This window comes from Engystomops pustulosus, chromosome 11 (assembly GCF_040894005.1).
Source record: "Engystomops pustulosus chromosome 11, aEngPut4.maternal, whole genome shotgun sequence".
Lineage (NCBI taxonomy): Eukaryota > Metazoa > Chordata > Amphibia > Anura > Leptodactylidae > Engystomops > Engystomops pustulosus.
This window is the reverse complement of record NC_092421.1, coordinates 40,522,792-40,538,408: the sequence shown is the minus strand read 5'-3', so window position 1 is coordinate 40,538,408 and position 15,617 is coordinate 40,522,792. Positions and strand designations below refer to the sequence as shown.

The 15,617-nt window shown below is 41.9% G+C and overlaps 1 protein-coding gene across 3 annotated transcripts in view; it reads right to left on the bottom strand.

The window, feature by feature from the left end:
- The window catches only part of PARG (poly(ADP-ribose) glycohydrolase), a 67,300-nt gene that overhangs the window by 23,659 nt on the left and 28,024 nt on the right, over positions 1 to 15,617 (bottom strand). For all 3 annotated transcript variants that reach the window (XM_072130002.1, XM_072130000.1, XM_072130001.1), the window contains 2 exons: positions 10,949 to 11,041; positions 5,476 to 5,633 (listed from right to left, as the gene is read on the bottom strand). In XM_072130002.1, coding sequence (XP_071986103.1) covers positions 5,476 to 5,633; positions 10,949 to 11,041 — 251 coding nt within the window. The remainder of the gene's footprint in view (positions 1 to 5,475; positions 5,634 to 10,948; positions 11,042 to 15,617) is intronic.

Below are 15,617 nucleotides of genomic sequence, written 5' to 3'. Positions count from 1 at the left end.
GCTTGTACGGCCATTACATGAGAGCCAAATGCAGGCTGCAACGTCTATTAGCAATTAGGTCATTGCTGTACTGCGCTGCCGCCAACATTTATCTCTACAAATTGGACAGCATCTAGAATTTATCGCTGATTGGACCTCATTACACCAATTTAAAGCCATCATTGGAAAATGTGTTTTTTCTCCTGGGTAATTGGTATCTATGTCCTGATCTGACTACTCATAGGAGAGCTCTCCAGATTACAAAGGGGAAAAAAAAACGAGCCCCCACTGAATGTATGTAAAAGCAGCTCAGCTCCTGGACAAAATTATCTGAGCCCTTACACAAAGGCATTTTTCACACTGATCCAAGGTTTTTTTTTTTTTTTTTTGACAGGCCTAAAAATACAGTGAAACATTTTCTTGAATGAGTCTGAATAAGCCTTAAAGGGGTGTTCCCATTTCAGCAAATTAATGTTATCGTTTGTATTATAAAAAGTTATACAATTTTCGAATATACTTTCTGTATGAATTGCTCATCAGTTTTCTAGATCTCTGCTTGCTGTCCTTCTCTAGAAAGCTTCTATGTTTATTACAAGTGGAAAGAAATCTGACCGTGGTCACACAAAGGTGCACAGCTCGTTATCAGACACAGCTCTGATTACTGCACCAGTGTGACCATGGTCAGATTTATGTCCGCTGGAAATAAATGTATAAGTTTTCTATAGAATGACAGCAAGCAGAGATCTAAAAATCTGAGGAATTGATACAGAATGTATATTCGTAAAAATTGTTCAACTTTTTATAATACAAACAATAACATTAATTTGCTGAACTGGGAATACCCCTTTAACAAATACAGTTGGCCAAATAGAGGTGCATATCCGAGGGGTATCATATACACTTAAGCAGACACCAGGGGAAAGAAAGGATGGGGCTAGTTTAACAGCAAATAGACTACAGGATTTCCTTGCTGGTTAGCAGAGTGTTAAAAATCATAGAATCAATAGAAAACACACCACAATTCTAAGGGTGTGTTTCAAAATGCATTGGAACAGCTGAAGACCTGGTTTTCTAGAGAAATAGCTTTATTAATTATGCAAATGAGCCTCATAGCGCCAGTGCTAATTGATCATGCACGTCCCCCAGTGCAATTGACATGTCGATGCCATGTAGTGCATAGCATTATCTCACTACATTCTGCTATGGTCGCACATAGAATAGAGGCGGGAGAGCCGATGGCGTCAAGCAGCGTGTCAATTGACTGTGATTCCACCCTTAGGCTACATTCACACGACCGTAGGATTTCTCCAGTCCTGTATTTACGGGCCGTATGAGCCCGTATATACGTGACGTTTTTCATCCGTATGCAGCACGTATTTAACCCGTATTTTATACATGCCCATAGGCTTTTAGGGCATACAGAACTGAAATACGGGAGAAAATAGGACATGCTCTATATTTTTATACGGCCAGTATACGGTACGTACACTCCAGTGTCAAAAACGGCAATATAAATGGTTGGACGTATTGTCCATTTAAATTAATGTGGCCGTATATAACCCGTTTTCATACGTCCGTGTGAATGCATTCACACAACCGTTGGGGGACGTATATATGGCCCACATAGACCGGCAATGGGCGCATGGAGCGGTATGGTGCAACACACATGTCCTATCTTTCCCCATGTTACAGCGCCGTGTATCTCTATGGAGAGGCAGACATACATTTGTGTAAATGCGCCCTAAGGGTAATGCCTAGTACATTGCTGATGACCAATTTACATTCAGAAAGCCGTCAAAGCACTGTGAATGGACACTGATGACCTACCTTAAGTGTGATGATCAATAAAGGGGTAGTTGGGGTATTTTTTTAAAGTTATATGCCGGTTACTATACATTTTTGCCTTGGCTTATCGCCCCTCTTCACCCCTCCACCCAGCACGTCAGGTGAAGGCAGGAGAAGCATCTGTTTGGCTGGAATCATAATTGGTAATATTCACAATTTCTTCATCTACGGGACACTGCAGCCGCAAGGCAATGCTTCTTCCAAAATTAAGTCATTGACAAATTACTTGCAGGAAAGATTTTTCCTGCTGCGAGTCAGTCCGATCTCCTTTATATTTATTTTTCTCTTCTTGTAAGAGGTTCTGTCAAGCTGCCACGTAACCCTGCTACAATTATACAGGGAGACAGATGCAGGCATCCCGACTGCCAGCCAAGGGAGCGACTGTTTATCTTCTGCCTTCCATCTTCCTGGGAAATCGATGTTAATCAAATCAGGGATCTTTTAATAGATATTTAGCCATGCAGAATACAGGAGTGCAGACAGAACAAAAGGTCACAGGCCCCTAACATTAGAAGCCGAAACATTTAACTCAATATAGAAAGATGTCAAAATGAGACCATTAGGATTCTGGTAGTAGAACCACCCTCTAACCGGCAGCAGAAGCTACAGGAACCATAATCAGAGCGGCGACTCCCAATCCAGGCGGCAAATATACCTAAACACCTGCCTGATAGCCTTCTTATGGCTCTTTGGAATGAGACTTTAAAAAGTACAAGAGCATCCCCTGTAGTTGCAGTGCAAATAGGGAGCCTATCATAGTCTATGACAAAATGCTAATTTGTACATTTAAGTGCTATACTCCATTACAGTGTTCACCGCTGGGAATGACGGCGGTGAGTAGGCTTTTTGGGACTTGGCGATACCCAATGTTTTTATTTGTGTTCTAAGGAAAGGAGGTGATTTGAAATTGCAGTAAAAAATATATATATTTTTTTCCATTTTTTAAAGCGTTGATTAAATGTACATCTAGATATTCTAGGGTACTTAAACCCTAAGGCAGTGATGGCAAACCTTTTAGAGGTTGGGTGCCCAAAATGCAATCAAAAACGTGCAAATTTATTGTAAAGTGCCAACACAGCAATTAAAGCAGGAACTTATTGCAATCTTCTTGCTCCGTGCTATACCACAGCTTTCAATGGGCCTGGGGGCACCAATATCTTTGTCAAAAGGAGAGTAAATTTGGATTTCCATTGGAGCTTCCCTTGACAGCCTCCTGAACAGGAAGTTTCAGGGGTCGCACAGAAGGAGCTCCAATGATAGCCTGACCCTGTCCACACTTCCTCTCTCTTTTTGTAGTCTCAGGTAGACCGGGATGCTTCACATTAAAATAATGCTAAGCATGGCAAGTACTGGGACTACAGAAGGATCCCTGTCTGGCAAACTCTGCCATGGGGCAACAGCCCATGGGGCAAGTGCCCACTGAGAGGGCTCTGAGTGCCACCTCTGGCACCCGTGCCATAGGTTCGCCACCACCGCCCTAAGGGGTCTGATCATTTATGCAATATACTGCAGTACTTCTAAAAATCACTCCATAAGGGTCCTGGCTTCCATAGTAATCAGCTGGCGCAATCTGATGACATCACGAGGATAGAGGATGGATGAAAGATGCTGGCACCCACTTAAGTGCCGTCACTGCATAACTGCATAATGCAGCTGTGTATGGAGTGGGATCAGCCCGTGAACCAGCTCCATGCAGACTTAGACTGCTTTCACACAGCAGTTTTGGGGACCTATATCGCCGTATATGTCCCCATAGAAGACTATAGCCAGTCCTGTATTTCTGTGCTGTACGAATTTGTGCACTTATGGATGAAAAACATTACGTATATAGGAATGACACTGTATCCATACGAAAAAGAAATACTTTTGAAAATATGATGTGCTTTATAAATTTTTTTCCATCTTGCACACAGCACGGTCGACAATATGGCCATGTCAATGGATGCCGTATAGCCCACTGAAATGAATGTAGCAGTATGTTGCCCATATGAAAATGGTACATTAAGTCTAGCTTACGGCCGGTTTCATACATTCGTGTGCAAGAGGCCTTGACGTACAGGTACGTCACATGTCATTAAGGTGTCCAGAAGGTCTTAGTACAAGTCTCATGTTCAATTTAAATGGCAAAAAATTGTATCCTACTTAGGACCCACCTATTCTACATTGCCATTACAAGGTTCATATACCTGTTGATCAGGGGCATCGCTAGGTCAAACTAGCCCATGCACAGAGCTGCACCAGTGAGATGAGGAGGGAACATGATAGGAGCTAATGGAAGGGGGAAAACATAGTGGGCAAATGCGTGGGAGGGTATTACTGGGGGCTGTGGAGAGTGTTCACACGTGGCACTAGGATAGGCCTCAGTTTGATTGCACTTGTGTTTCCAGCGAAGCGCATGTGATCAGTGTCTATACACACAGTGGGCCTAATTTAGAAGCTGGCGGACACGTCACTTGCAGCCACTGCATGTAACAAGTAGGGATTTTTCCTGTGTTTTCTGTAGCTGTATATATCATAAGTAAAGTTGTTATTGGCACAACCACATGTGAGGGGGTTTTTTTTATTGGGGGGGCATTACTGAAATCACTTATCTTTTACCACCCTATCAACGCCCCTGCTGGTGAGATTCTAGATACTCAATATCCCTTGTATTTGCAGCGTTATTTTAAGGAATTTTATCCTCGGCTGCCGGAGCCCCGCCTCCTATAAATCACTCTGACATTTTATTAGTTAGTGAGTCATTGAAGCATCTCCACTATTGTAGATATGTTGGTGAAAAATCTATAATCTTATTACATTCCTAATGTACTGCACCTAATTCAACTATGACACACATGGTAAGATTGTCCGATAGTTCCTAAACATGTCCAGCACCATTCAGTGCATCAGAGAGAAGCTGGACTGTGATCAAGAAGATTGCGATGCAAACACATTTTCTATTACCTCCCGTTCCCCATAGATTTCGAAGGAACTTCCATTACATATCTGTATTTAATATCTGGAAAAACGTTGCAGATCACCGTGAACTCAGCCTAAGGCTACATCTTCTAGTCCTTGTGCCCTTCCTATTTTTAACTGATGGATCTGTGCAAAACTCGAGAAGGTCCTATTATGGCCTGTGACTTCCCTAAGAAGTTTAAGGGAGCGTTGAAAACATATATGTCATCCATGTGTGGTATACATATACGTGTTGCTATTTTCTGTTGCTAATTAACCCCTTAACGGCCAGGCCCTTTTTCATTTTTGAGTTTTCACTCAATCTATAGGTTTTTTTTTTTCCAAGTAAAGAGTTGTGATGGGGCTAGTTTTTTGCTAAATAAAATTAATATTCCATGCCATGTACTGGGAAGTGGGGAAAAAAATTCCTAATGCAGTGAAATTGGAGAAAAAAATGCATTTGCATTATTTTTTTGTGGCCTTGGTTCTTACAGCTTTCACTGTGCGCCTCAAATAACATGTCTCCTTCATTCTTTGGGTCGAAACGATCAAGGGGATACAAAATTCATGTAGGTTTTATAATGTTTTAATACATTTACAAAAATTAAAACCTCCAGTACAAAAAAGGAAGGGGGAAAGCATTGGCAAGCAGCGCCTCTTCCCCCCTTGTCCATCCCAACAAGTACCAATATCAGTAGGGTTCAGCAGCCGCACCTGTTGAAGTTGATTTCTGGGTAGGTGGAGTACTCTGATGACTTTTTGGCGTTCCTACGTGGGAAGGTGCAGAAGAAAGCGTTGGCTAGAAGACAGGAGATCTGCTCCTGGGACATGGTGATTGAATGGTTCTTTCCTTTCCTCAGTAATGGGATTGGCTGAATCAAAAAGAAGAGGGAAGGGTGGTGATAATTCATTTAACATTTTGTAAAACCATGAGCAGGCAACTGAATTGACCAAGTTAAATCTGGCCCCAGCAGCCCCATATAACTGGGGAGATTTATTCTCGCTGACTGGTTTGACACATTGCAGATAAAAAATCAATAAAAATAATAGAGGATGTTGACGTTATAGATCACACAGGAAAAATCAAAACCTAAGCTATAAACCTCAAATCACAGAAACAATTACTTCTCCTATACAGGACCCATGAAATATTTCCTAGTAAATTATGCTTCCATTTGGCAGCATAAAAAGCCATTGGAGCAAAAGGCCAACAAGTTGGTAGATCTGAACTCGAAATGTACCATCAATATCAAGCATGTTACACCAGGGACACATAAGAAGATTACACAGTAAATGTGTTATACATGGCCTCCATCCTTCTAAATTCAACATTTAAAAGTATGCTAATGAGTCCTTAGGGCTGTTGGGGGTGTTATCACAGCACCTCTGTGCTGCAGCTTCACTGGCTGTTATACTTAGCAAGAAGCACCTACCCTCCTAGTGTGTTGAGATGAAACTCCCTCTACTGCCATGAGATTATATTACACTTCTTCCTCATTAGCATAATTTTATGTTAGGAATATTACGACAGTCACAGGGCCTGGGTCAATTATTAAATTCCCCTTGTTTATCATGATGGATTCTGGTAAATTTCCTTTAACATGTAATATAGAATTATCATAATTACATCATGTTACCATTAAGGATGTAAGAAATACACAGGTTGAAAAACAAAATATGTCACAAATATTTCTTGGAAATCTATCCAGTGATACTAATGGTAACCATGTATTTGTTTCTGTATTTGGTGAGGTGGGGGAATCTAATTTTTTATGTAGAAACTACATTCAGTGTGACCCAGGGACAACTATGTGAACGTAGTAGTTCTCTGTTCTCTACTGGGACTGGTGTAATGCGAGTCCCCACCTCTCACACATCGGGGGACTGGTGTAATGCGAGTCCCCACCTCTTACACATCGGGGGACTGGTGTAATGCGAGTCCCCACCTCTTACACATCGGGGGACTGGTGTAATGCGAGTCCCCACCTCTTACACATCGGGGGACTGGTGTAATGCGAGTCCCCACCTCTTACACATCGGGGGACTGGTGTAGTGCGAGTCCCCACCTCTTACACATCGGGGGACTGGTGTAGTGCGAGTCCCCACCTCTCACACATCGGGGACTGTTGTAATGAGAGTCCCTGGCCTTTTACACATTGGAAAAATAACGTAATACAAGTTCCCAGCCTGTCGCACATCAGGGGACTGGTGTAATCCCAGTCCCCAGCTTCTCCCACATTGGGGGACTGGTGTATTTCTGGTATGTAATTTAAGACCCCGGCCTAACAATCTCAAAGGAGGACCAATAATTGGCAGGTTAAGCTCAAATGCATACAAAGACTGAAAACCAGTTATTATCCATATCCAAATTATCCATATCCAAGTATTAAAATAAGAGTCCTCGGCCTCTCACACATCAGGGGACTGGTGTAATTGGAATCCTCAGCTTCCTGCACATAGGGGATCAGCGTAATGTGAATCCTCCTTTTCAAATCAGAGAGAGGAGTAACTTAAAGGGGTATTCTCTTTTTGGCAAAATTAATGTCATTGTAATGTTTGAATAATGAAAAGTTACATAATTTTCCAATATACTTTTTGTATCTATTCTTCATGGTTTTCTAGATCTCTAGTTCCGGTTCAGCTCCTCCCCCCTGAAAGAAAGGTGGAGTAAACATCAGCAGAAGCCAGTGATTCGCTGCTCCCGAAATTCAAGGTGCCTTCTGAATTATTTAACTGCGTATGGTCAGCAGAGGCCAGGGATGGATGCCACACATACAGTGGCTTAAGACCCCCATATGATGTTATGGCCTTCACTGAGCATATACATTACTCAACAGGAAGCTGGATTGCTCCAGTGTATCCTTCTGTACACCTCCGTCTATGGACGCGTACAGAGTTCATGCTGGCAGCTTTCCATGAGTATATGCTGAACATCTCCAACGCAATCATTTGCTATAGTGATTACAAGGACCATCAGTGAGTGAGACAAAGAATCATATTTTAAGACTGCAGAACAAATTTAGTGGAGATTTCTGCCACCTTTAATGTGCAGAGAAAGGGAAATGAAGACATGAGATTAGATGAAGGTACCAATTAAACACCATACGGAGGACGAGTGAGCCACCATGAGGAGGAAAGTGGAAAGAGCCACAGCTATTCAACACCAACTATCAGTACTGCAAATAAACTATGAGAAGCTCTGACTATAGTCTTTAAAATTCATAAGAGCCAGTTTACAGCCACAAAGACTATTTGTCACCAATTATGGTCTTATTAGATAATATATTTCTATTTTGTATTTATTTTGGGATTGTAGGATTGCCTTTCCGATTGTGTCGGCTGCCATCTTACCCAATCTTTTTTTTAATCAAAATACACTTTATTGGGGCATATACCACAGAATAGATTACAATTTCATAGCATAATGACATTACAATGGAATACTGCATCAGATACAAATAATGATAACATGTTCAAACCCCTTCCCCCACCCACGAAACCACCCCCATGCGATCTGGTCAATGGTTTCTTTGCTATACCCCAAAAAATATCCAAAGTTGCAATGGCTGACTCCTCAACGTGTAATGATAAGTCGTGTGAGTCTGTACTTTGTTTATAGTTTGTTTCTCAGTTTCATGGAAGAGGAGGATTTGCTGCTCCCTACTCACAGGGGAGGAGGTCCCTTTTTACGCTTAAATGTATATTTTGTTTTTAATTTGTTTTAAACTTTTTTTTTCTTTTACCATTTATTAGACCCTCTAAGGTACATAAATCCTAGATGGTCTGATCATTCCTACCATATACTGCAATACTACTTTATTTCAGTATTGATAACAATAAGGCACTAGCTCGTTGTAAAGAAACTACAGAAACCAGACAGCCTCGGGGCTGACAAAGAACGGAGGCTGTCATGGCAAACGATCCCCAATAACGTTCCAGTGAGCAGTGATTGGTGCTTGTACCGACCACAGGTATTAGCGGTGGACGTTTGCTGCAATAAGCAGTAGAACCCCTACCTCTGTATTTTGGAGGATGGGGTCTGAATTTACTATCAGCAAATATTTATTTATGATGGTGCAAACCTCTTTATAGTTGGTGCTGGACCTTGTCGAACTACTTTAATAAATTTTTTATTAATATGGGATAAAATATTATTCGGTGTTCCTAATGTTATTTGTTCTGTCAAGTATCCACTCCCAACACCCTCGATTATACAGATTCTTTTTTATATTTTTTTTAACTTTTTTTAATTTTTTCATAAACATACATTTACACTCACCGGCCACTTTATTAGGTACACCTGTCCAACTGCTCGTTAACACTTAATTTCTAATCAGCCAATCACATGGAGGCAACTCAGTGCATTTAGGCATGTAGACATGGTCAAAACAATCTCCTGCAGTTCAAACCAAGCATCAGTATGGGGAAGAAAGGTGATTTGAGTGCCTTTGAACATGGCATGGTTATTGGTGCCAGAAGGGCTGGTCTGAGTATTTCAGAAACTGCTGATCTACTGGGATTTTCACCCACAACCATCTCTATGGTTTACAGAGAATGGTCCGAAAAAGAAAATAACATCCAGTGAGCGGCAGTTCTGTGGGCGGAAATGCCTTGTTGATGCCAGAGGAGAATGGGCAGATTGGTTCGAGCTGATAGAAAGGCAACAGTGACTCAAATCGCCACCCGTTACAACCAAGGTAGGCAGAAGAGCATCTCTGAACGCACAGTACGTCGAACTTTGAGGCAGATGGGCTACAGCAGCAGAAGACCACACCGGGTGCCACTCCTTTCAGCTAAGAACAGGAAACTGAGGCTACAATTTGCACAAGCTCATCGAAATTGGACAGTAGAAGATTGGAAAAACGTTGCCTGGTCTGATGAGTCTCGATTTCTGCTGCGACATTCGGATGGTAGAGTTGGAATTTGGAGTCAACAACATGAAAGCATGGATCCATCCTGCCTTGTATCAACGGTTCAGGCTGTTGGTGGTAGTGTCATGGTGTGGGGAATATTTTCTTGGCACTCTTTGGGCCCCTTGGTAACAAATAAGGATCGTTGCAACGCCACATCCTACCCGAGTATTGTTGCTGACCATGTCCATCCCTATCTGCGGCAACTGTGTGATGCCATCATGTCAATATGGACCAAATCTCTGAGGAATGCTTCCAGCACCTTGTTGAATCTATGCCATGAAGAATTGAGGCAGTTCTGAAGGCAAAAGGGGGTCCAACCCGTTACTAGCATGGTGTACCTAATAAAGTGGCCAGTGAGTGTATATTGAGCACTGAGAGTGACAGCGTTAATAAACATTTTTTATGGAGGTGTTTTTTTTCCTACTATAACTGCTGACTGTCTCCTCGCTGGCGTAAATGAATTGACTCCTGATCACAATTCCCTACAGCGTCTAAGTGTCCGTCTATTATTAAGCCGACCGTTCCAGGCTTAGCATTGCAGGATATAGTTCTTTTTATCAAATATACAGTGTTATGCAAGGCTTTTTTATGTCTATTAATTTCTTCTTTTCTTTCGTCAGAGATAAAACACTGAAATCTGCAGTTATTTGGTTAAAAAGGAGCGCAGCTGCCGCTCCAAGGGCCGGGCCCGACACAGAGAACACTACTATAACATATAAGATTCGTAACAAATGCAGATCTTCCCTGTGTCAGAAAGCAATAAACAACAATCCCAAAAAACAAAGCAGACGGGATACTGTCAGTAACTCCGGGAAATAAATGGAAACCTAGAGCCAAGGAGTCTTAGGCTTCATTAGCTCGTGTCAGCCATGAGAAAAGTCCAGTGATCTGCCAACTATTTATATATTTTCCAAAGGTTTCTTATTTTGACAGAATGGATTTGAATAATACAATATGCATATAAACAGGAGAGTATGTGATGGGGAGGCGTGGAGGAGAAGATCTTGAGTTATTCAGACCTAGGGTGGGGGGATGAAAGCACTTGGATAACATGAAGTCCTGGATAGTAAATGGGTATGGGACGCAGATCAGCAATGTTCTCCGCTTCATTGCATGATATATTTGGGGTCTCAAGTCCCTTTTTTAAATTGCACAGGGAAGCATACAGGAATAAAATTTGGGAACCATGGAAAACTTTTACAGGACCAGAAGCTGCAGTGCTGGACTTGTGTGAGCGGCAGAATCTGCTTTGTCTGGGAACTCTAATGACTTACCTGTGTGCAGAGGTTGGGGAGCTTGAGAGTCAATGCAATCATCTCATGAAGAATCGATTTGAAAAAGTGTGTGCGCTCATCTTCATCAAGAGTCTGTAGAGGAAAAGGAGATGAGAAGATGCTAAAAGATACTACAATATAGCAGAGAAAACTCCCACTTAGTGCTCCTATGGATATGGCCTATGGACTGTTCACCTGTCAGCCAATAAATTCCCATTAAAGGGGCTTTCCCACAAAGCAGGTTAGGATCCTGTGGATAGGGCCATACTTGCTTATCTGTGACAGCAAGATTACAGATCACTAGAGCGGGGGGTCTGATGTGCCCCCATAGCACCACAGAGATGGGCAGAGCAGCACTCATGCGCCATTTGCCCTGTTCATTTCTATGAAGCTGACGGAGATTGCTGAGCGCCATACTCGCCAATCTCCGTCAGCTCCATAGAGATGAATCGGGCAGCCCAGCCATGCACTACCAGTTATTTTGGTCATCTCGGCGGTATATCAGACCCATGTTCTAGTGATCTGTGGGGGTACCATCACCGAGACCTCACCGCTCAGCAAGTTAGGCCCTATTCTGTGGATAGGGCCCAATTTGATTTGTGGGAAAACCCCTTTAAGTAGAACCTGTTAACAATTTTTACCCAGAGATAGTGTTCTGACGCATGTAGAGGCGTTAACGCAAAGTCTGCTGGGACCGATAGTTCTGCTGGAGCTGTCCCTCACCCTCTCCTGCATCAGCCAACTGTGTTGAGGAGGGGGGAGGGGCTGAAGCTCATGTCTGCCAGGATCCAGCACAGGGAGCAGACACTGAGCTTCCTGTGCAGCCTCTATACAGACCCCTGCACTGATATCCACCACAGGCTGTAAGCGTATAGAAGTAACTGTTCCAATGGGATTTTAGATTACTGTTACCCTTAGATCACCATTACCTAGGATCTATCTATCTATCTATCTATCTATCTATCTATCTATCTAATATTAGCAGGGATCATGTGTACCGCTATAAAACATAAAAAAATTAAAAAAAAAAAATAAAAAAAAAAAATAAAAAAAATGTTATAAGCGCAATCCCCCAAAAACTAAATGAAATTAAAATGAGCCATGTCACCTCCGGCCCGCTCTGTGGGGGGCCTGGTGGTGACATTAGCCATGGCCCGCTCTGTGGGGGGACTGGTGGTGACATTAGCCATGGCCCGCTCTGTGGGGGGACTGGTGGTGACATTAGCCATGGCCCGCTATAAACAATTAGTAGTATTTGTATTCATGAAAATGTCATACTCCTTAATGGCTGAAAATACTCTTCAAAATCGGCGAGAGGAGTATTATTATCCTTCTGGAAAAATGTCAGTGCGTCCCCTGACCCCACTAAACTACCAGCCCTCTAAGGTAGGGTATAAAATATTCATTATGTAAAATGTCACTTGTTTACCTAGTAAAAAAAAGTGGCAGGAGTCAAGCTTACTGGTTGCAGGGGTAGTGTCACTTGAGCGTCTGCTCTATATAACCAAGAAACATACAGTTTGTGTCATCTTAAAGATAAGAATCTCTTTCATATCCCATCAAGCTTATTAGATAAAGGCAGTTAAAAAAAAATAGGTGGCAGCTGGATCTTAATCTGCAGCTTGCATTTCCAACTATTTCTTGAGTTGCCTCTGGTTTTGTAAATTATAAAGCCATAAGCTTGATGTGACCTGAAAGATGAGATCTTTAAAGGGAACCTGTCACCAGCAGACCCATTTTTAGCACTCCCCCAGTCCCCACAGAGCATAGTACATACGCTGCCAAAGTGTTTTTGTATAAAAAAATTTGTTTTACAGAAAAAAAGATATGTTATATTGTACTTTTCATTAGCATGTGCTGTGTGACTAGGCAGTTGCCTTTTGGGAGGAGCTGGAAAGGAGCAGTCCCCCCCCCCCACCCTTGGGGAACAGCTAGTCCATGTGACCTTTTCAAATATATGAAAAAACCCAACACTGGGCTTAGCGACGCCCCTTGCTCCTCTACAGCCAATCCTGAGTGTGGGGAGTTATTCATATATTTGAAAAGGTCACATGTTTCCCAAGGGTGGGGGGGGGGATCTGCTCCTTTCCAGCTCCTCCCAATTGGCAACTGCCTAGTCACACAGCAGATGCTAATGAAAGGTACAATATAACATATCTTTTTTTCTGTAAAACCTATTTATAATACAAAAACACTTTGGCAGTGTATGTACTATGCTCTGTGGGGACTGGGGGGTGCCAAACATGGGTCTCCTGGTGACAGGTTCCGTTTAATATTACCTTTAATTATTTTTTAAATTATCATCTTTAATAGGACACAAATAGGATGTTTCTAGGTACTATAAAATAGAATATAGAGGCTTCTAAGGAGACATTACCCCTACTACTACTATAAACTACTAAACTTGACTCTTCTCATGTCATTTTCACATAAGATGAGTCGGATTTGCCTTATATTAGAGGATTTTTTTTTTTTTAAAGCAAACAGATGAGATGTCACATAAAAAGGGGAATGCTAGAAAGGCCATCCAATGCATACATTATTCTTTTTAACCCACATAACCCCTTTAACTATTAAAATAACAACATTACAAGTCCTTTGACTTTCCTATGACTATCATAATTAACCCTCCATGATGCCTTGTAAACTTCGGGGTCACATATTAAAGCGTAGAATAATCTCGTAGTTTCCCAAGATACTGAGTATCATATGCAATAATTCTTTCCAGAGGTGTTTAGATAAATCCCAGGAAAATAAATATATTCAATCAAAGGGCACTGCGAGCTGTCAAGACATCAGATGGCGATAGCCGCACGCCTTTATAAGTGGCACGTGAATAGGAGGCTGTCATGCTTTATTGCAGCTGCATAGCAGTTGTCAAGACATATGCTGCGACCTTGGACTTAGAACTGTCACCTGGTGCTGGGTTTTCCCCAGTAAAGATGCAAATGAAACCTCAATGGAAAGAAATAAACAACCCCGGTCTAATAGCAAAAATAGCAACATCGCCATGTGAAAGAATTTGTGCAGGTAAATATTGTGAAATTCCAATTTATTTACTATGAAATGTACACTGTGGGCACTAGACAAGCCCCTAGACCAGTGGTGGCGAACCTATGGCACGGGTGCCAGAGGTGGCACTCAGAGCCCTCTCTATGGGCACCCAGGCTTTCACCCCAACACAGACTTCGCCAGACAGGACTCAAGGACTCTTGCAGTCCCAGGCAGGCCAGGACCCTAGAAGGAAGCTACAATGATAACCAAAGCTTTTTCTCCTTCTTTGTACTGTATTGGTGTCCTCAAGTGCCTATACAATTTAACGTGACAGAGCAGGGAGTAATAAGTTAGTGTTTAAATTTTCGCATCGGCACGTTGCGAAAAAAAATTAGTGGGTTTTGGTTGTAGTTTGGGCACCCGGTGTCTAAAAGGCTTGCCATCACTGCCCTAGACATATCATTTTTGTTCTGTCAGGTTTTTTTTTTTTTTTTTTTTTGGGGGGGGGGGGGAATTTTTTTTCCTTATGTAAATTAACATTTTGGTAGCCCTGGGATGTGGATACGCTGGTTAGTTCACTAGTTTTCCTCCTATTCTTCACAACACATTTGCATCATTAAAATGAAGGAATTGAAAAAAGGAAATAGATGTACTGTTACACCCCTGAGAAGCTCATTTACATATAAGGCAGCAACAGAATTTCCATGAAGTATACAGAATTCAAGAAAAGGGGAGGTTAAGTCTTTCAGCCTTAAGAGCTTTCTGTTCTCTTCGACTCCACAAGCACTCCCCTCTACTAAGAGTAGGAGCTGCATCAGGATTTTGATTGGATACTTACAGCAGTCACTCAGAGCTGAGGGGAGGGGCTGTGGAGCAGTTCACTGCAAATAGTAGAAAGCTCTTCTGGCTGAAAGACGACATTAAACTGCATTAAAATTTTTATAATCCGGCTACAACTTACTACATATACACAAAGGTATGGTTACACATCTCTCCTAGCATGGTCTGCAGTTTACTGACCGATTCCCTTTATGGGCATTATTTGTTACTTTACCGCATAAAAATGTATTTTGTATTTATCTGGGAGCTAAAATTCCAAGCTGGATTGTCAATTAGATCGTAAACTTGCTTGTTGTAAAACTTGAAACCTGAAGAAATGTATCCAGCACATAAAACGATACAGTCACTGAAAAGACCTCAATGACACCGGAGAGCTTTAGCCCAATCTGCCTCGATTGACAGCAAAAACAAGCAGCAAGAGACGGCTCCGGCCATGACTTTTCTTCTAGTATAAAAAACCCTAGGCGTGACAGCTCATCAAATCATACAAAAGGAATACATGACGCATGATCCAAGACAGGCCTATCCATCACTGAGCAGGAAAGAATAATCAAGCCTCAAAATGCACACTGCATGCAAACGTGGGCCGAGCTCAACATTTCTCTTCTCATTGTGCTGTGTCTGGGGTTTTCTGCTTAACCCCGTCACTCCCAGTCAAAGAAAATGCTACTTCTAAAAAAAAAAAAAAAAAAAAAAAAAAAAAAAAAAAAAAAAAATCTAGGGATAGGCTTCAGTCTTCTCGCTCATAGGGATCACATATGAATCTAGTCATATATTTAAAAATATGCATAGAAGCATAAAGCATGTCTTGTGTCACTCAATGTCCTCCAGGTGA